The sequence below is a fragment of the Esox lucius genome, chromosome 3 (genome assembly GCF_011004845.1).
Source record: "Esox lucius isolate fEsoLuc1 chromosome 3, fEsoLuc1.pri, whole genome shotgun sequence".
Taxonomy (NCBI): domain Eukaryota; kingdom Metazoa; phylum Chordata; class Actinopteri; order Esociformes; family Esocidae; genus Esox; species Esox lucius.
Genome location: NC_047571.1, coordinates 13717185 through 13739833, shown reverse-complemented (window position 1 = coordinate 13739833; position 22649 = coordinate 13717185). Strand labels below are relative to the sequence as shown.

At 43.2% G+C, this 22649-nt stretch overlaps 1 protein-coding gene and 1 long non-coding RNA gene across 7 annotated transcripts in view; one reads left to right on the top strand and one right to left on the bottom strand.

Annotated features, from left to right (window-relative positions):
* The window catches only part of map4l (microtubule associated protein 4 like), a 46262-nt gene that overhangs the window by 13829 nt on the left and 9784 nt on the right, over positions 1-22649 (bottom strand). For 4 of the 5 annotated variants that reach the window (XM_020045487.3, XM_010868033.5, XM_010868032.5 and 1 more), the window contains exons 3-6: positions 16105-16218; positions 15438-15530; positions 14661-14849; positions 10811-12055 (exon numbers count right to left, since the gene is read on the bottom strand). In XM_020045487.3, the coding sequence (XP_019901046.3) occupies positions 10811-12055; positions 14661-14849; positions 15438-15530; positions 16105-16218 (1641 nt within the window). The remainder of the gene's footprint in view (positions 1-10810; positions 12056-14660; positions 14850-15437; positions 15531-16104; positions 16219-22649) is intronic. The other variant, XM_034289710.1, reaches the window with a different exon arrangement.
* On the top strand, positions 1857-8838 carry LOC117593733. 2 transcript variants are annotated; one of them, XR_004575154.1, is made up of 4 exons: positions 1857-2517; positions 2734-2814; positions 6163-6277; positions 6405-8838. It is a non-coding gene; the product is annotated as an uncharacterized LOC117593733 (long non-coding RNA). The 2 variants fall into 2 exon arrangements; XR_004575153.1 differs by having other exon boundaries at positions 6153-6277.

Sequence of the window (22649 nt, the reverse complement as noted above, 5' to 3'; positions counted from 1 at the left end):
ATTAAGACTGAACGAGACTAACAGTGTTTGGATATTGTTAAAGTAACTGTCATACAGAACTGTACAGAGCTGTTCTGTATTTCTGGCCAGTGATGTACACACTGTGTCACAAAAAGTAGAGCATGAGCAGGATGTGCTCAGAATATTTCACTAAAGTCCACTAGTGTCACACACTCAGACACACACACACACACACGCTCATTACAGACAAACAGGCACACATGCACACACACAGACACACACAAACTTGCATCCACACAAACAAAAACACACAATATGAAGTGAAGATGAATACAGCCAAATCTCTAGTTTTAGTTAATGTGTGCACAAAGTATGTCTTTGAAATGACCTTGCTGACACAATCAGAGGGATCATGTGACCTTGATCCGTATGGAAGAAATAACCTCTGTCAGAGCAGGAGGATGCTGCCAGCTATTTCCTCTTGTTTCCTCCTGTTGCTGATTCAACCATGCAGATGTAGCCATTTCATGACAGTGTCTCTGTGAGATACATAGCGATACGCAAGCTGCTGCAGATAGATAACTCCAATAGGGTGTTACGCTGCGCGAGCAAAACCTCCTCAGGCTTCAGATTCTTGTTACCGAAAGTAAGTGTTTATGTATATTAATGAAATCTGAAAGTAGGCCCACGAGTCAACATTCCCTGCATGGTGCCACCAGAAATGAGTACTCTGCGTTTAAATGATTACTCAGATTACAAATCTTTTAATATAATGTCCCGTTAGTTCTATATTTGGTGCCACTAGATGTGATGTATAGCTGGCAACAGTCTGAAGAGAGAGGGTGAATGAACCTCAGCATTTCAATAGATGCTGACATTTAGAGGAACCTGACTGACACACTTTCACTACAGAATGAACACACTTCCTGAACAATGGTATTCAGGTAGCTTAGACATTTTTGGCAAAACAAAATCTTCATGCAGCGTTGACACAAATCAAATGTAGAAAATTCCCTTTAAATTATTCTTTCTGAAATGTTAAACCTTTCCGCTCTCTTCAAAACCACATTTATTATCAAGAAGCAAATCATCCTAGAGGGAACATCCCCAAATCCTTCATTTTAATCTGGTATTAATGAAAAAGATATCTTCCCGCATTTGGTCTGTCATTCCATCATGGTCGACGAAACAAACAAGTGGTACAGCCAGAAAGATCTCAATTCTCTCTGATTTATACGGTCAGGAAACCAACTAAAACTCCCAAATCAAAGCCTTATAAAAAGGAAGACCAGTGGACACCGATAAGAGGTCAGGGAACTAGGTCAATGGTGTTTATGAGCGACGTGACTGAACGCGGTAATGAGTGCTGTTCCGAGCAATAAGGGGAAAAGGGCCTCAGATCACATCAGTCACCTACCCTCCATGGAGCTTTTGGTATTGACGCTGGCGAAGGTTTTTCCACTGAGGGGAACCGGAAGCAGGACGCTCTCAGTTTGGCTCTGTGACATTCCGTTACCGGTACCTCGCCTGGGCGGCGGCGAGTTAGGGGCCCTGACAGGACTCAGCGGGGACAGAGGAGAGAGTGTGGGCGACCCGTTTTTCTCCTCCCCCACTGTCAGAGACCGTTGTACAGTCGAGTGTGGGGACTTGGGGCCCGGGACGTTGCTGCCGGGCAAGGTCAGGTCCACGCCGGGCTGCCCCTGGTACTGAGGGAAGTCCGAGCTGCCTGGCACCGACAGGTGGGAGCAGTCGGACATGGCGCGCCTCACGGCTTTGTGTTGCTGCTCGGCACCTCCTCCTCGAGCTGCGTTAGACCCCACCTCCTCGTCACTGTCACCCGAGAATCCCGACACAGTGCAATCTCCGCTCTTGGAGTAGTTGTCGTTCAGCACGCCGATAACACAGTAGCTGGCTCCAGGAGCAGTTCGATCTGAAGGCTTGAGGCCTGCCTGGGGCGGCCCAGAGAAGGAAGGGTTCCACACACAGTTATCCACCTTCTGTGTGGCGTCCAACGGTGACGCGTCACGCTGCGCAGCGGGGAAACTCTGTGGCACCGCCCCTCTGTTTGTCCTCTGTTCCTGTCCCGCCGCCGGGAACAGCCTCCCAGGGGACGCCGGAGAGGGTGAGGAGGACATGGTGGGACTCTCCCCGGCGCTGCCCAGACCCAAAGGTGGCCCACCTCCGACAGCCGTCCTCCCAGGCACCTTGAGGTCGGACGACTCCACCTTGAACCCTGACCCCGACGAAGCTTTGTCGAAGAGGCCTGACAGCTTGTCCTCGTCTGTCAGCCTGGGCGCCACTGGGCTGCCCCCGAAGCCCTGTGTTCCCATCTGGTCCCTCTGCCAGTCCCATCCCTGTGGGGCCTGCTGAGATGTCATCGAGGCAGAGGGCACCTTGTCCAACTCGGTATACTCGCAGCGCTGTCCACCACCACCTTGCTGTTGCTGATTGGTGAGAGAAGACATCATCACCTCTCTCTTCCTCTCTCTGCTTCTTCCTTCTGATGGATCTTCTTTATTCGTGTTGACAGCTAAATGAATGAATTTCCCCTTGGCGGTAAGGCTGTTAATGTACTATGTTTATGTTCTGTGGCGCGTCTGTGAAGTGCAATCTATGTTTGTGCGGGGCGTAGTAATTGTGTGTCTTTTGCCGTGCCTGTGCTCGCAACAGATCAGATGAAGCTCTGAGGCTGAACTGAATGCTGCTCCCTTTCTCTCTCCCTCTCTCTCTCCCTCCCTCTCTCTCCATTTCTCCCCTTCTCTGACATCACAGCCCGACAGAGCTATGGTCACATGACTGTACGGAACACATCCCCATTCGCTAGAGCAGACTCTTGACTCACGCCTCACAGCAGTAAGCTCAGTCATGCGCACATACACACACGCACGCATGCCATTGTCGTGTGCGCATATGAACGCACACGCGTGCGCACACCACACACACACAAAAACAAACAGATGTACGTCACACATACACACATACACACCACCAAAAGTGCGTGTGCACGGACGCCTACAACACCAACAAATTTACGTCACACACAGATACACACGCAAGCTAATACGCAGCCACCTATAAACCCCAGCTCTGACACCTCATTGACAGGCAGCTTGGCATTACAGTAGAAACACAGAAACCAGAGAGATGAAGAAAGACAAGAGACAGAGATAGAAAGACAGGGAGCCAGAGAGAGATAGAGCTAGAAAGACAAGGAGATAGAAAGACAGGGAGACAAAGATAGAGACAGAAAGACAGGAAGACAGAAACAGAAAGATACAGAGATAAAAAGACAACAAGAGATAGAGACAGAAAGACAGGAATACAGAAAGAGAGACAGAAAGACAGAAAGACGGGGAGACAGAGATAGAGACAGAAAGACAGGGAGACAAAGATAGAGACAGAAAGATAGGGAGACAGAAAGACAGGGAGACAGAAAGACAGACAGAAAGAGATAGAGACAGGTATAAGGAGAGATAGTGAAGAAAACAGATAAAGAAAGAGAGACAGACAGACAGTGAGAGAGATAGTTTGGAGAGAAATGGAGACAGATCAAGAAATAGATAGAGAAGCAGCTCTGGGGGATTTAAAGAGAGTTCATTGCCATTCTACTTGAATGAATCTCTATGTAACGTCACCTGTTACTGTTATATCTCTCCACAGTCCCGGTGGTATTAATGTGATGTTCCATAATGTTCCATGATCTCTCAGGCTAAACCTATCACCCCGCTCCATGCCCAGTACTGTAGGCCTCCTCACTGGCCTTCTCCTCCTATCTGTCCCCCTGCCCCTGTCCCCATGCCCCTGTCCCCATGCCCCTGTCCCCATGCCCCTGTCCCCATGCCCCTGTCACTGGCCCTGCATCTCTGGCTCTTGGCCCTGGAGCCGCTGGCTCTTTTGTCTATTGTGTTCCGGTCGTTCATGCCCTTGGTCGGGGACACTGTGTTCCTTCTCTCTGATGTATCCATGCTATGGATGCCCTTGTTATGGAGCTATTGAAGCCTCGAGAAGGGTGTGTGATAATGCTCTGTTGACCACAGCATCCCCCATACCGTCATTACACCATTCGGAACTGAATCCTCACCCCGCCACTTTCTTCACATAAACACCCCGTCCAAACGCTCATTCCAGTGTCTGGAACTGATCCAGTTCAGGAATAGATACTAGAAGCACTCCCTCTTGGCAATTGCTGTGAAAGGCAGGCAATGATTATCCAATCCCTGATGACAGCCCCCCTCCCTTGCCACCATCCCACCTCCAGTTTAATGAGGACTGGGGCCCAGACAAAAAAAAAGAAATATCAATGAATGAATATTATGTAATCCTACCAAAAACTGTCCCCAATGTACTGTATGAGGGGATAACAAAAGTGCATTATACAAGGTGTACAAAATAGTGGGTTGATGGGAAACTAGTTATATGGAGAAGAAATGCTGAACATCAAACAGACCTATGTCAATTTTTGAGATTATGTGACGCTAACAGAAGCAAATTTAGATTTCAATAATGTCATACTAAAATGAAACCAATCAGAACTGTCTGCAATTTTTTTATCACTTAACACAAATCTTTATGATACACTTAAGGGGACATTGTGTACAACCCCATTTCCAGAAAGGTTTGGACACTGCGTAAAATGTAAATGCAACAGAATGCAATGATGTGCAAATCCTTTAAACCCAATATTCAACAGAAAATAGTACAGACAGCATATCAAACGTTGAAACTGAGACATTTCATTGTGCCTTGAAAAATATATGCTCACTTTGAATTTGATGCCAGCAACACGTTTCTAAAAAGTTGGGACAGAGGCAACAAAAGACTGGAAAAGCTGTGTAGTGCTAAAAAACTAAACCTGGTGGAATATCACACAACTAATTAGGTCAATTGGCAACAGGTTAGTAACATTACTGGGTATTAAAATCATTCCAGAAAGGGGTTCACCACTCTGTGAAAGACTGCATGGGCAAATAGTGCAACAATTTAAGAATAACGTTTCTCAACATAAAATTGCAAAGTGTTTGGGGATCTCATCATCTATGGTACATAATATCATTATAATATTCAGAGAATCTGGAGAAATCTCTGTATGCAAGGGACAAGGCCAAAAACTAACATTGGATGGCCGTGATCTTCGGGCCCTCAGACGGTAATGCATTAAAACCAGACTTGTAGTGGAAATCCCTGCATGGGCTCAGGAACACTTAGGAAAACCGTTGTTTGTGAACAGAGCACATCACTACATCCACAAAAGCACGTTAAAACTCAACCATGCCAAGAAAATAACATATATGAACAAGATCCAGAACCGCCGCTGCCTTCTCATGTTGCTGAAATGGGCATGCATTTTTTCAAATGCAATAACATTTCTCAGTTTCAACATTTGATATATTGACTTTGTATTATTTTCAATTAAATATAGAGATAAATGATTTTTCTTCTGTTTTTTGTAGAATCCTGCCAGTAACATTTACAAAAGTGAATTTAAACATTGATACTGGTTGTCTCCTCTTCAAATGGGACCAGAATAGTATGAGCAAGTCCAGGGAGGTTTAGTGCAGGGAGGAAGTACTACAAGGACAGTTTGAGGAGACTACACGTCAATGCAAACTGATAGACGGACCAGTGAGAAAGTTTAAAAGGTCAATATTTTAGCTACTTATAACAATTTAGCAGAAAACAATATTTGAACTATTAACTTAAAACAGTAACCGCAGATGTCTTCTGGTCATTTATGCTTGTATTTATGCTAGTTGTGCAGTATAACATGTTATACATATGGTCCCTTTAAAATATTATTTGATAAATATCCAAATACACTATAGTACATCTTTGCTGTTCATGTTCACCATAAAACCTTTAGCTACAGCCACAACAACAAAAATCACGCTGGGTTCAAAACGTTTTCTTTTCTTTCAGATAATCACAAAGAAACATACAGAGATCTGTCGAAATAAGAATTATTTAGACATTTGTATTTAACTGCTGAGAACAAATATAGTATTGTTGGAAATGGATCCAATCTCCAACTGTTAATTCAAAAGTGTCAGTATATAACATGTTTGTATGACTACAAAATATGACTGAATAATACTTTGCTGAATGTTGGCATAGCAGTACAATAAGCACTACGCTAAGTGTAATCCCCTCCTACCATAACAAGGCTTTAGTAATTGAACTTTGAAACCCAACAGAATATAATAGTTTCTTTTAGGACAAAGAAATGGACAAGGCGCTGCTCGGCTGGCTATGTGTAGGAGAAATCAGCAGCCATCTACAGACATGCTGTGGATGTTTTGGGAGGGCCACGTTAGTAAGGGTGAGTGATAATATACAGCTTGAAGACTGTGGGCTTGCAGGGGGTAGAGCAGAGAGTAAGTCTGTCAGAGAATTCTATTTCTGGCATCCAACCTCATGACTGTCACACCCATTTTTCCCCCTGCCAGTCCTGAGTCGTTCCATCTCCACGGAAACTACCTCCCATATCCATGGCAACAAGCTCCCAGTCAGCGAGAAGCTGCTATGATTATGATACATGTCGTCTCGGCGACCCAGGGAGTCTGGAAAGGGAGATGAAACGTGACATGGAAGGAAGAGAAAGAAAAGGGCAAATGAAGGTTGAAGAGATCAGGCAGAGGAGGAAGAGACAAACACAAATAATGAAGAAGGAAGGAGAAGAAGCAGAGAAAGGCACATGGAGCGAGAGAGAGGACTGGAAAGCATAGAGTGAATGCACAAAGGACAAGATGGGGGAAGACTAATCTCACCCCACTTAATCCCCACAAGTCTTCCTTGAAAGCTTGCAATCCACTGTGTTTTATGAAATGGGTTAGAATAAGCCAAATAGAGTGACACATCGAAAGACACTTTATAGTCATTCATTCATACATTAGAAGGTCCAGCGGACTGACGGGGACACATTAATTAACCAAAATCCAATCATTCTGCCAATTATACCCATAAACCAGAAGTGTCAAACTACAAGATTCCAGGAGGCAGCAATAAAAGTGCCATGCTGTCAAAATGTAATTTTCTTTATGTAATTATTAGTGAGCTTGACAGAGTAAAAAATTAATATGGTTCTGTTATAATAAATGTTTTTATTGAAACCATCGGCCATATGTTTGACACCCCTGGCTTAAATGAAACAGGGAAAAGACCAGACTGGCGCTATGGAGTTTAATGGTGACTTTGTAGACATTATGTGTCTGGTTAAGGGACCAAAACACATAACTGTGAGGAACAGCAGTGAGTCTGAGGCCCTGTGTGTTTCTTCAAGGACCTTTCTGTATTTTGCTCTGTTCATCCTTCTCTCAATCCTGACCAGTCTCCCATTCCCTGCCGCTGAGAAGCATCCCAATAGCATGTTTCTTCCACAACATTACTTCACCATAGGGATGGTATTAGCCGGCCAGATGATGAGCCGTACATTGTTTTCACTGGATGTATCATTTAGGCCTGTTTGTTTGATTTTGACAGCATGTCATATGCCTGTTACTCTGGATTGGTTCCGTCAAGCCACTCTCCCATAAAGGGCTGATTGATGGAGTGATGCAGATAGTTGTCCTCATCGTACTGCAGGTTCTCTCATCTCTGCAGAGAAACTCTGAAGCTCTGTGAGAATAAGTGTTGGGTTCTTAGTCACCTCAATGACAAAGGCCCTTCATGCCTAATTACTGAGTTTGGCTATCAGCCAGCTCTAGGAAGAATCACGGTGGTTCCAAACGTCTTCTACTTCACAATGATGGATCCCTTTGTCACCCTTCCCCAGATATATGCCTCAACACAACTCTCTGACATCTATAAAGAGTTACTTGGACTTCATGGCTTGGTTTTCCCTCTGACATAGTGGTGTCTGACTTAGGAAACAATGCCCAGTCAATTGAATTTGCCACAAGTGGACTCCAAAGATCTAGAGAAAAGAACGTAGGTTGCGTCTGAGCTATATTTGGAGTGTCTTGGCAAAAGGTCGGAATACTCTGACATATGTGTTCCTAAAAACATGTTTTCTTTTGTCATTATGTGGTCTGATGTTGAGATGGTATATACATATTTAAATTAAAAAGTGATTAAATGAAAGAAGTACTACATTACCCAAAGTGGTTCTTTGGTGTTGGGAAAACATTTTGGCGTTTCAATGATGGTAAAAAGAACCATTAAAATAAGTGTCAGTCATACTTTAACATTAAGAATGTTTATTTTTACAGAATTAAGCATTCACTTTTCAACGCTTTCTTTTAAAATATTAGAAACAGGGGCAGTATGATTGTGCATTTTAACAGTCAATTTTAACAACATAAAATACATAAAATAAATGAAAGTAGTTTAAAAGATTTGTCTTTGAAATATCGAATTGTCTCAGGATGATGAAGTCTAGTGCTTTTTTAAGGTTATAAGGAATTTTATATTTTGTCTCCTTTTAGTTAGTTGCAGCTTAGTTTCCACTAGTTTTGGTGTTACAAAGCTCTTTGTTTTAACTGCGTATTACAGATAGTTTTTTTTTTAAATGTCATTAAGAGAGTCTCTTTCTATTCAGGGAATTAGAGTGCAGCATCTCATTTTCATTACAACTAAAACAGACTCTGTTTTCATGACATGGTGCTCTTTGTGATAATGAGTGTCTAACAGTGGTCAGCAGTGATGCTGCCTCAAACAGAAACCCCCCAGGTGCCTTCACTCTATATCATTCTGAGGGATCCAGCATGACCACATTCACAGTATCAGCTAGTAATTAGGTAACACCGTAAGTCATTAACCACTGGAGGATGACCACTTTGGTCAATTCATAAATAATTCAAAGTAGCCAGTTCAACACATAGAAACGCTAACAGACCCTTGTCTTTACCAGATATAGCCCACCATGGTAATATTCACCTTGTAACACAGAAATCTACTTAAAGCCTACATCACGATGCTGAAGTATTTACTGAAAGACATCTGTGGTGTAACAACAGACAGACTGTCGGCCCGTCTTAATCGGTACCATAGCGGTGCCGGTAGTAGAATGTGTCGCGCCAGACTGGTCACTCTCTTATGGATGGTCTCTTTGTTTAGCTGCTGGCAGGATGGTCTGTGTCCGGCTGACCAGAATAATGACCAGGCAGTAGAGCGGAGCCATACCAGTGCACCGACAGTGGTGGGATAACCCTGACTGCGGCACCGCCATTGAGCCTATCTCTGACTACAGCACACAGCCAAATCACCGGCTATAAAAAGACGAGAGCTGCATGCCTTACGTAACTGTTAAAAAGTCCCAACCATCAATATTGCATTAGTGAGAAGAGGACAGAGAGGGAGGGATGGAGGGAGGGATGCGGGTGATGGAAGTAGGTATGGAGCGAAAGTCAAAGAAGGCGAGGCAGAAAGAGGGGAGATAGAAAGGAAAGCGAGGGAGACAGGCTGTAGAACCGAGAGGGTGGTTGAGGGAGAATGTTGTGGGTTGGTGATACAGAGAGACCAGCAGAGGACAGTCCCTCCCTGCCCAGTTCCTCCACACTCCAACCATCCTGCCCGCTCATCTGGAAATAGACCATTAACGGATCGCTGAACGGGGATGAACGGGTTGACTAAGGCCCTGTGAGGGCTCAGGATAGATAAGCAGTACGCAATTGACTTAAACCAAAACACCTGTGTCATCAAGGAATGTGAAAGCAATGACCTGACTCTGCAGGGTGTCAAGGAAAGTGACAAGGTAGCAGTGCTTGGACTCTCCAGCTGAGATTCCAACAAAAAACCCTCCCATAACTAGGCCATACTGGACAGTTAACATGCTACATTTGCTGACATGAAATATATCTCACCATCTGAGAGAGAAGCCATGTACCTTATATCTTGAACATGACAAAAACATACAGCAACAATTGGTAGAATATAACCAAGCACTGCATATTGACGGCAAATGTATGCTTTCAAAAAGTAAAGAAATAAACTTACCTATTCATCAATGTAATCAACAGGAGCAGGACAGGTATAGTGCATGTGGGGAAAAGACCAACACAAAAAAGGCTGTTATTAATTTCAGGTTGTGTAACTCACACATCAAGCAAATCAATAGATTTTTTGGGGGGTTATTTTTAATATCACAATACAAAATTGTCTGAAAGTAAAATGTGTTTTTTCATATGGTCCAATTGGATTTTAAGAATTCATGGCAGAAACATTTTGAGAACTTCAAAATGGTCCTGAAAGTGAATTCACACAATAAAAAAGATAATTAGAAGGAAAAGCTGTTTTTCACTACTTGGTCAGCTTAGCCTATTTGAGGAATAAACACAATTTAGTCAGTGGGAAACAGGTTTCTTGAGAGACAGAGAGAGAATCACACTGCAAACCAACATCCCTTCGATTACTGAAAAAAGGTTGAGTCATTGGCAAAGAGTTTCAGACTAGAATTACGCATTGCAATTTAGGATCAGATAATGGCACTGAGGGAGAAAGCTAGACAATTCTATGCCAAGGAGAGTGGAGTCAAAGACAGTGATCTACAGATACAGTAGATGAGTTAGTATATGATTACAGTTTTAGAAAGGAGATAGATAAAAAGTTGAACTGGCTGGGCGACAGACATAATCAGGTAGATAGACAGACGCATAGCAATGAATGCTTTTTTATCCAGATCATCACAGCGCTGGAAACAGCCTAGACAGTCAGTCACAATAGAGGGACCCGAGACCCAGCCATTAGTAAGTCACAGTCAGATTAAAAACAGTGTAAATTACTGAGAGCTGTCAGTCCTAACCTTTCTATTAAACACATTATGGCCAAGTAAGAACAGGCCCAGTCCACAGAGAGAGCCATGCACTATAAAGTCATCATTCCCCCACATACTGATCCCCTCTTCAGTGTCACCAACCTTCCAGCAGGGGGGGCTCTGGCAGCGGTGGTTCCTGGTGCTCTGTGAGTGGCAGGGAAGTGGGGATAAAGGGTTGGGCTGTGGGGTTGAGGCCTGAGCCCACTGCAGGGTGAGGACTGGGAGTGTCGTGATCAAGCTGGGAGGGGTGGCTAAACAGTGGAGGAGGAGTGCTCTGGAATGCGGCGGAGGAGGTGCTGGTGTTCGGAGGAGGGCCCTGAGGTGTGGTGGTCTGGGACTGGGGCCGTGAAGCAGGGGTACCAGCTGGCGGGGTCTGAAGGACCGAGTCCAGGAAGGAGAAGGTCTGTGAGACCCGTGGGCTGAAACCCGGGGAGCTCGGAGGGCCCAGCTGCTGCTGGTCAGTGGGCACCATTCCGTCAGTACAGCGATGATCAGATGAGGCTTTGTCTGTAAGACACGTAGCGGCCTCATCCTCAGTGTGGGGTAGGACATCTTTACACAGGGGTTCATAATGGGGGGCGGGAGAGGCAGCGGTCTTGACGGGAGTCCCGTTCTCCCAGTCCATGCGGACCTTGGCTGGAGAAGGATGCTCCAGCATGTTGAGGTTACTAGTGGATGTGTCTGTGAGGGCAGGATCTGTGGTGAAGATGGCACTGGGTTTGGGGTTCTCAGTGAGGGGCGGGGCGGTGGGGACCTGACCACTGAAGGGGTTAGCCTGGGGGTCGGCTACGAGGGAGGAGATGTTCTCCAGGGTGGAACTCAAGTGACCGGAGGCAGTGATCATTGCAGACTCCGGGGCCACCGAGGCCGGTGTGACGTGGGGCACCGTGGGCTCCAGGCCCGGCGCCCCCCACTCCTCTGGGAGTTTCATCCTGCTCTTGTTCTTCCGCCCCCTAACTCTACCCCCACCCCTCCCTCGGATATCACACTCCCAGCTCTCCTCCTTGCCGGGTGAGGAGGGGCTCCGAGGGCCGTCCGAGGCTCCGCTCTCCGTGTCGCCCTCTTCCACCTTGGCGTTGGTCGCCTCTTGCCTGTCCAGGAAGTCATACATCTCATCCCTGGGCCTCCTTTTCTTTTTCTTCCTCCTCTGCTGTTTGCTCCCGCTGTCCACCCCCCGACCCACCCTGTCGTCCCCAGAGCCGTTCTCCTGGCTGTGGGAGCCGCGTGGGCTGAGGGGGTCGGAGCTGGGGCTCTCCTCCACTGAGTCGCTGGGGGAGAGGGGGAGACGCTCGGAGGCCTGCAGCCGGGACTCACCACCAGCCCATGGGGTTGGGTTTGACCAAACTTCTTGATGAGCAGAGAGGAGGAAGGAATGTCACTACCCATAATAAAGACCAACAACAAATTGCCAATTATCTCCAGTAAAATCACTGTTTATCTAATCTGCGCAAGGAAATTCAGATGTACATTTATCAAACTCAACCACTGAGTTGAACATCCTCTCTAAAGATGAACACCTTTCAATCAATTGTATCTTGGAATTGTTGCTAACTGTAAGGTAAATCATATTGACGTCGCATCCACCTCTTTATGGCCTGGGTAGTAGGGTTATACATTATAATGTGACTTTTAAGTTTATGGTTTACACGTTAGCTTAAAGAGACTTCTTTGTTTGCGTTGCCGCAAGCGTGCAGCTAATTGGGTGTGATTCTCTCCGGCAGGTGTAGAATGAAGAATGTACTGTGACTGAGCAGTGTGTATTGTATACTCCACAGCACATTGCATGAGTGGATGGGCTAATGTATTAATGAACAACTACAGAGGCAGGTAACAAACACTAACACTGACGGAGGACACTGAGAAAGGGGTCATGTGATATGGGCCACCAGGAACAAACACAAACAGAGTACATCGAGATAGGGGTCATGTGATATGGGCCACCAGGAACAAACACAAACAGAGTACATCGAGATAGGGGTCATGTGATATGGGCCACCAGGAACAAACACAGACTGTGAAGGGCACTAGTAGTTGTAGACCGTACTGAATAATACTGAAAAATCATACATAGTGTACATAAATAACTGAAGGTAATTGTACACACACACACACACAGAACACATATTTTTCTCATTTTGTCAAGGACATAACAGTGGGTAATCTCCTCTGTTTCCATTTTGATATACTTATGACTGGTGGAGTACCACCCCAGGTTTGTAATAAAGGTGGAGTACCACTTATGTTTTCTAGTCCTAATATCTAGTGTGGTACCAAACCATGTTTCTAATACTAATATCTAATGTAGTACCACCCATGTTTCTAATATCTAATGTAGTACCACCCATGTTTCTAATACTAATATCTAATGTAGTACCACCCATGTTTCTAATATCTAATCTATTACCACCCATGTTTCTAATACTAATATCTAGTGTGGTAACCACCCCATGTTTCTAATACTAATATCTAATGTAGTACCACCCACGTTTCTAATATCTAATGTAGTACCACCCATGTTTCTAATATTAATTTCTAATGTAGTACCACCCATGTTTTTAATATCTAATCTATTACCAACCATGTTTCTAATACTAATATCTAGTGTGGTAACAACCCCATGTTTCTAATACTAATATCTAATGTAGTACCACCCCATGTTTTATAGTCCTAAATCTAGCGTAGTACCACCCCATTCTTTTAGTACAAATATCTAGTGTAGTACCACCCCATGTTTTAGTACTAATATTTAGTTAAGTATCACCCCATGCTTTAGTACTAATATCTAGTTAAGTATCACCCCATGTTTTAGTACTAATATCTAGTTAGTATCAACCCATGTTTTAGTACTAATATCTAGTTAAGTATCACCCCATATTATAGTATTAGTATCTAGTTAGTATCAACCCATGTTTTAGTACTAATATCTAGTTAAGTATCACCCCATGTTTTAGTACTAATATCTAGTGTAGCACTGCCCCATGTTTCTATTACTAACGTTTAGTGTAGTACCACCCCATGTTTACTAGTTTATATTAATATCACATTGAGTACCACTCCATGTGTATTCTTTAATATTAATATCTAGTGTAGTAACACCCCATGTTTACTAGTTAATATTAATATCTAGCGTAGTCCACCCCATGTTTACTAGTTAATATTGATATCTAGTGTAGTACCACCCCATGTTTACTAGTTAATATTGATATCTAGTGTAGTACCACCCCATGTTTATTAGTTAAAATTGATATCTAGTGTAGTACCACCCCATGTTTATTAGTTAAAATTGATATCTAGTGTAGTACCACCCCATGTTTATTAGTTAATATTAATATCTAGTGTGGTACCACCCCATGTTTCTTAGTTAATATTAATATCTAGTGTGGTACCACCCCATGTTTCTTAGTTAATACCAATGCCTAGTGTACTACCACCCCACCTCCCCTCCATTGGTTCTCTTATAATAAAAGAGGTCAGGAATCTGTAAGACGTTTGATTAAGATACAGTAAAATGTAAGGTATTGCATAATTAAACTAAAGAAGAGATGACCATGGTCTGGAAAAGTCTAGAAAGCTCCCATTGTTAGAGTTCAGCCTCATTGTTTAAGCCAAAGCAATGTTGGAATTCTGCTCCATTGGCCAATGCACTAAAATAACTCTTATGTAAGTAGTAATACTACAAGCTCTGCATTTAATTTGTAAACAAACCAGAGGCCATGTATCATAAATGTCCCTTTAGATGACTCAGGGAACCAGTAGCAAAATAAAATATCATTTTGGATGACTAAAATTCTGGTACTTTAAGGAACCCCTCCAAAAAGTGACAGATATAGTTTAGCCTGTTCACAGTCACAATTTAGTTTAATCTCCTACTTGATTTCCTAACATTTCCTGGATTTTTGGACACTGGGCCAGGTCCCCAAAATGAGCTGCTCTGTGTGAGACAACCTCTTACCTGCAGAGTTCTCCTGATACTGGGTGTTGTGGCCTGGACCAGAGGGGTCGCTGGACTTAAAGGGGGACTGTGATTGCTTGAGGGGCTCAGAGGCCTTCTGAGGGTTGCCCATTGGAGGCATGCCTGTCTGGAACGGAGCCACGCCCCCTGAACCCATATGCACACTCATCATCCCTGTCTGGGAGAAACCTGAGAGTGGAATGAAGACAAAACACTTTATACCACAACAAAACATGTATTAACTACCCTTACAAGATAAATTTAATAACTTCATTCATAAACAGGTAAATACCACAACAATACATATATTAACTACCCTCACAAGATACATGTAATAACTACTTTATTAGACAGCTTAATATCACAACAATATATGTTTTGTCCATTCTATGACAAGATGCATGTATTAACTACTCTATTATTTAAAAAGGTTCATGCTAATATAATACATTAGTCTATTACAGCTTAATGCAACAAAAATACATGTAATAATGACTATATTGGTTAAAAACTACAGTAATACTTTTAATAACTACTCTGTTATATATGTTATATACTACAATATTGCATGTAGTAACTACTCTGTTATAAAGGTTAAATACTACAATATTAAATGTAATAACTTCTCTGTCAAACAGGAGAAATACTACAATAACACATGGCATATCGACTCTTAACTAAAATAACTACTGTAATGACTACTCTGTTATAAGGGTTATTAAAATCCTACAGGAATACGGCGGGGGTGTCACATACTGTAGTATTGTGAAGAAGTACCTGTGACAGAGTCTGGATTGCTGCTGTCCTTCATTCCTTTGTTCTGGTTCCCCCACTGATCACCAGACATACCCATCACACTAGAAACTGGGCCTGGACATAAGAATGCCAGGGATGTAGAGACCGACAGAAAAACCAACAGATAGACCAACACAGACAACGAGACATATATAAGATGTCAGTTCCCAATGAGAGATTGATTGTGCACCACAAACACACATTACTTAACCTGCCTAAAACCCCTTGACGCGATAGTCATTGCATTCACATTGACCGCACATTAGTCTGAGTTAGTCATGAAATATTTATATTCAGATGGTCTGAGAAGGCAACAACAACAGCCTTAGATGCAGAGATGTGTTACTAAATGTGTTACAGCCCTGAAATAGGGTAGCATCCAGTGTACATTCCTAAAAGTATCCCGGCTATGCCAGGGACACACATGGCAAGCAGCTCTAGGTGCCCACCCAGCTTAGTAATGCCAGTGGGATCTTTAACATTGCAGGATATTGATGATGACAGCATCAAATAACAGGAAATGCCCGTAACTTGCATTCATATATAGGAACAATGGAAACCTGTCTTTTCACAAAAAACATTTTCACAACTTTTTCACTGAACATGAATAAAACCCTGTAGTGGACTGAAGTGGGGAGAAGGGCCTCACCTGACAGATAGTCAGCACTGAAGCCAGACGGTTGTCCAGTTGGACAGGGACGCTTCTCTCCCATTGGTTCCTGCCTCGGCATCCCCATCTGTCCTCCTTGCATCATACCAGAGCCTGTAATGGTGACAGAATACAATGAAAAATAAAAATACATTGTAAGGCATTGTACAATTGGGAACTAGCTATGTTTACTGCTATACTCATAGTAAATGTAACGGTTATATTAAATATGGTATGCACCTTTTTTGTTGTCAACCAATCATTTTGGTTAAAACCATAAGGACTTTTTAGATATACTGTATTTTTTTCACAGAGCATAAACTATATATTAATCTATTTCCATTAGAATTTATACCTACTTTCTGTTTTTTTTTTATAGTCTTCCTCATAAATATTTCACATATTTCAAAATACATTTACTAACACCTCCTGCTCCACCAGTTGAGAACCTCTGCTCAAATATGTTCCAGGGTGCTGTCCCTAAAAACATCCCTCTCTGGACCGCAGCAGAGGGTCGACGGTGACGAGAGACGACAGCACAGGGCCGTGGGACTTTACTACAGTTACACAACCAACCAGCTAGACACGATCAACCGAGTTTCTGGCGGCCACTCTTTCCCAGAGTCATAAATGACTGACATAAAAGCCTCAGCTCAGGAATAAATCCAAGCCTAGAAGAACTCTTGGTGTTTAAACCTGAAGGGCTCTGCCTATTTATCAGCTAGATCCAATCAGTCAGCCATATATTCATCCACAGACCATTCCAGAGGAATCTGTTTGGCCTGACCAGACGTAGGTGATACACTGATGCGCTCCATGGCGTCAGTATGTAGTTAGCCACCGTGAGTGTGTCCATACTAAATACCACCTCAGCAAAGTTGTCATGTCAAAATAAGGATGTGTGATAGAGTTGCTCAGTATCCAGCAGCCTCTAGGGTTGTGAAGGCGCAGGTTCTCCATGGTGTACGTTCTATGGAGCACGTCCTCCTTCCCTCAGAACCCCAAAATCACCCCCGCATCTTAAACACTCTCACCAAGATGTCAGTCCTGACAAACAGAGCATGGCAGAACCAACATTCACTTGCCTCAGAGGATAAAATGAACACAACAAAACTTCTGATCAGACAAAAGACAAAGTAGCCTGAAAACAGAACTAAGAATCCCAGTTAGCTAGAAGGAGTCTACTGTGGTATTATTTACTGTCAGCTGCAATGAAGATTTAGATGGTAAATAGAGGATACCTTCAGGGATACATCAGGAAGTAAACACTAAAAACCTACTAGAATATTCTCAATTCATTCGTAAAGGTCCAGGGTCTTCTCAGTTTAATTAAAAGGGACACCTAAATTATACTTTTAGGGAGTTTGAACTCTTTGTATTGACATGTGAACTCTAGGGGATTATGCCCTGGGATCAGTTTGGAGGGCGCCAAATACCAGAAAGAGATGAAGTCCCGTACCCTATCTCTGTCAGCAAGGGATTAGGAAAACTAAACCCAGGCATGGAGTTAAATAAAACCTGATCCTGTTGTGACACAAGGACCCGGGAGCAATAAAAACGATAAGGGAATAAAAAGCAAAAAGCCGAGGTGCCGGCCGGCAGTTACTGTCTAGATCAGACAGACTGCCGAGTCATGCTAAGTCTGACGGCTCTCTCAGTACTCTGCTGGTGAAGTCACAATGACCTTCTATCCTCTTCCTCACTCCGTCAGCACCGCAGCCTGTCTGATAGCCTGGCACTTACGTAAGGACCCCCATCTGTTCTGTGAACTGGGGGGGGGGGTTGACGATTTCTCGATTCTACAAGGCTGTGGTCGTGAGAAGCAAAGTGCAAAGCATGTTGTCACTGACTGAAATGGATGAGCACGCTAAATAACTGGTGTTCATGAGAATGGAGGATGGAGCTCTGATGTAGGACGGGTGAAACGCTATGTGTATGTGTGACTAATGAGTTTACGCCTACACGGAAACTAAGCTAACTTTAGTTGTACAAGGCCTATAGGGAAATAACACATTACACACCGGTTCTAGGGCTAATGTCTCATTTTACGATTTCTCCCCATTTCGTGATATCTAATCATGATTATGGCTTTGCTTCATCTCTGCCACTACCAGCGGGCTCAGGAGAGGCATTGATTGAGACGTGTGTCCTCCGAAGCACTTCCTGCTAAACAGTTTTGCTTCTTATCACAGACCTCGCTCAGCCAGAGAGTAAATGTTTGAATAAGTGCACTCCTCCATTTATTAGTAGCCTCAATTGCCACGAACAGAATGTCCGTAGCCACAAAAAGAAATACATCTGTAATCCTAAGCGAATGCCCTGCTTAGGGGGAACTAAAAAGATGCTCACTCAAGTATTGTGTTAATTACAACATTGTGCAAGGATTTGTGGTGATTATGCTTCTGTCAACAACACACTTAACCTTTTGCAAGGTAAATCTGCATAAATGCAAACAGATTTCACACTAGCTTTACAAGCTAAAGTAGGACCTGTAAAACTGATTGATGGGTTAAAGCATTATGCAGAATGTGGCAGGCTTCCGCCAAAATGTAAGAAATACAAATGATGTAGAAAGAATTGGCATAAAAAGCACTTGAACTTAATATCCAATAGCAATACTCAGCCCTCATTCAGGGTGGTTGAAGTTGGTGGGGGTCCCTTTGGTTGATGCTTGGCAATGTGGGTGGATTGATTTCCTTCCTGTTGGGCCCTGTCTGGGGCCTCCACAGTGTCACTAGACCCCCCTGTCTCAGTCCCAAGGTTTACGCTGCTATATTATTGTACTGGGGGAGTAGGGTCAGTTCTCCTTCTCCACTATAAATCGTTGTAGATCTAAGGAATGCATTTTCTAAATTTTTAAACTTAGGAGGACATGAGGTCTTGGCCCACACCTAAGGACTACCAGGTTTGAAGACCCCATTGCTGTCCAAAGTCCTCCTGGTTGTGTTGCAGATCAAGACTATACCTGACGATTTCAGCTGCCACTGTGCTGACACCTCCCCCGTGTTTCCCTGTCCTTGTCCATCTGGTCATGCTTCCGACCACATGCATTTATTAATTATTACAATTTGTACTCTTAAAATGTTCACCCGGCACAGCCAGAAGAGGACTGGTCACCTGAGTCTGGTTCCTCTCTAGGTTTCTTCCAAAATTTCGTCCTTCTTAGGGCATTTTTCCTAGCCACTGAAATTCAACACTACTGTTGTTTGCTCCTTGGGGTTTAAGGCTGGGTGTTTTGTAAAAAAATGTTGTGACTACAGCTGATATACTACAGCTTTATAGCTATCACTCCATTGAAAATCGTTTTTGAGATAGAAAAGCAGATTTGGAGGTAAGGTAAACTGCTTAAAGATGCAATCTGTTATTTTTGGCCCACGGCTAAAAAAGTGTCCAGTGAGTGCCAATTTATGCCCCATGTCATCAAAACGACTTACTTCGAAGCTTGGAATTTCCTGGATCACTGGGGTATGAATGTGATTCTAGTTACAGATTATGTCCATAAAAACAACCCATTATACACTAGCCCAAAATATTTTAAAAATACACTCCGAAAATGGAATTAAGATTAGGTTAATTACTTTTAAAAACTAATTGTGATTATAACTGCCAGTGATAACCCAGTTACCCACCACAAGTCGTTGCTACGGCACAACATGGCATCCACTTTCGACCTTCCCGTCCAACCAACCCAGACAGTACCAGTGCCAATCAGCACTGGTCTGTGTGGGACACGTATGCACGTTTGGTATGCCATGCCTGGGACAAGAACCCGGTCCTGCAATGACAAACCTGCACTGCAATGCCTTACCGTTGCATCACTCATTGTTTGACGGCCAGAGAGCTGATAAAGTCCATCATCCTCTATGGACTAACATGGAAAGATATCTAGCAGCCTCAAGTCAGTCCCTGTGGTTTTGTCATCTGTCCACTGACAAGCACCCATTTGGCTGGCCCACCTAGTTTCAGCCTACTGTTCCGTGAGAGGAGTCTTTCAGCTGCACCAAAATCTGTACACCAGTTGTGGGATTATTGTGGTTAGGAAAAAGATAAAACAGCATCATTTCCCAGAAAAATGATAAGATTAACACTGCACAGAGAGCTGTTTTGTAGAGCTTGCCAGGGACATCGTGACAGAAAATGATTAAATAGTTAGGTGGCGATACAATTTTTTTTGTGATTCAGTGTCATTGATTTTTCAGTATAATGTCAAAGATTATGTCAAAATGTATATATCTGTGTCCGTTACTTCTGTTGTGTTTTCCCTCGAGTTTGTGAATAGGTTGGTCTCATTTAGTTTTGCTGTTTCATGTGATAAACATATGTGATTCTTTATTCTTTACTGCAAATACACTAATTGAATTTCATATGACGTCTACATAGGACATTCAAGAATCCAAGCAATGACTTTGACATGGAAGGACATTGGAAAATGCAAGAAGGAGGATCAGGAACATTCTATTCTGGGAAAGCCTTGAATAATGAATGAAAAGAGCAAATACTTTCTGTAGGTCAAAGAGGAAGAGAAGAGGTTTGTGCCTGATGAATTTGATAGCACGCTTTGATAACAAAATAGACGGAATCCATTTAAAAAAGCAAGTAGGACCCTTAAAAGTAAAAGAGCAATTAAAGACACACAGGGGCATACACAGTAGAATACCTCTGGACACTGCAGGCAGCAATGCAGGAGTGTTTACACAGCACATCCTTACATGAAAGGAGGATGAAGTGATACAATGACCTCTACAACTGGGTATTCCCCTGTGACTTTTTCCACAAAAAGATAATGTTTCCTACAATGGTAAGGTTGTGCTGCTTCAGTTCAGAGAAGAAGACATGTTGTCACTCCACAAATCAGACATTTGTAACTCGATCAAAGAACAGCTAAATGGGTTAGTAAAAGGCCAGTAGTCGACTAGCAGACAGCATCAAATGAAGATTGGAGTATATTATGTGACTGATAATCAACAACGCTCTCATATCTCCTTGGACAAATGTTGATCTACAGAGCGGCTGTCCAGAGCTCTCACTCTAAAGGCATCCATCACATCATACACTAGAGAGAAGATGCTGAAATCAGCACACATACACTACATACACACACCACACTGCCAACACTGGTTCTGTTTTTGTCTTTTTGATGAGCTAACCAAAGTTGTTGACTTCTAATGCTAATGATGTTCCAGCAGATACAGTGTAGTCACATGCTCTAGAGGACATTTCATGAATAAACAGTTGGTACCATGGGATGTCAGTATATGGACTAGAATACTGAGGGTTGGTACTATGGAATGGTACTATGGGGCGGTACTCTGGCTTCATACTATGGGCAGGTACAATGTGCTGGTACTGTACTAAGGGCTGGTACAATGGGCTGGTACTATGGGCTGGTACTCTGGCTTCATACTATGGGCAGGTACAATGGGCTGGTACTATGGGCTGATGCTAGGGGCTGGTAATATGGGCTGTGCTAGGGGCTGGTAACATGGGCTGGTACATAACTTAAGGATTTTGGATTCATTAAATAGAACAGCTGTGAGGAAAAGCTGATGAAACCCGTGTCAATCAACAAAAAAAATGTTTAATCATTGTGTCCATTTCAGATTGACATAGAGGCCAAAGATAATATTCCTGAATTTCTCATCCTTGGTTGTGATTGAATATTTCTGTAAATATTGACCTTTTAAAAGCAGTATACTGTTATTAATATGCAACCATGTCACATGGATGCGAGTTAACAGGACATTAATTGCCTGGGCGATAACTGACATTGTGGTGTCCTGACTTGAGCATGGCTGAGTCCGTAATGTTGCTCCAGTCACAGACATGCTAATGCCACACAGTCTCGAGGCTGACACTTCTGGAAGTGACAGGATGTGAGAGGAGACAAAGAGAGAGACTGCGAGAGAAATAGACAAAGACACGGAAAGACAGATAGATGAATAGAGAGAGGGAAGGAGAATGAGAAAGGGAGAGGGACAAACAGGTTGGAGAGAGAGGTCAGGAAGGAGGAATGAAAGAGGGAATGAGAAAGAGAGCTGATAATTGCTAGAGGCCCTGTATTTCTGATGTACAATGAAACAGTGATTAGGGGCTAGGTCTGAACAACTGACTAGAAGAACTTATGTCAACAGTGGAGGAGACTCAACAACTGAGCCTTTAACACTGTCATGGCTAGTTAAATTTTTTTACTGTTACTGTGAGAAGCAGCGTAGTCTAATGGTAAATTAATGAAAAATAAACTTTACTCCCTGAACATTTTGTCTCAGTTATAACTGTGCAGATAAGGAACAATACTCTGGGGTTAAAGACAAGTTCGAAATAGTAAGATGTAGCTGTGAAAATATGCCCATCATACAACACAATACAAAACCACATTTGAGGTTGAAGCACTATGACGGGTATTAACCAGAGGACAGAGATTGGCCTTATTCTCATGGCAGAGATCTCATGAACTGTGAAGCACTTTCTTGGCAGAGGTAAACAAATAGAAATGTATCTTCCGAAAAAGTCAGGGTGAAGTTGCCACCCAAGATGAGGTTCATGTT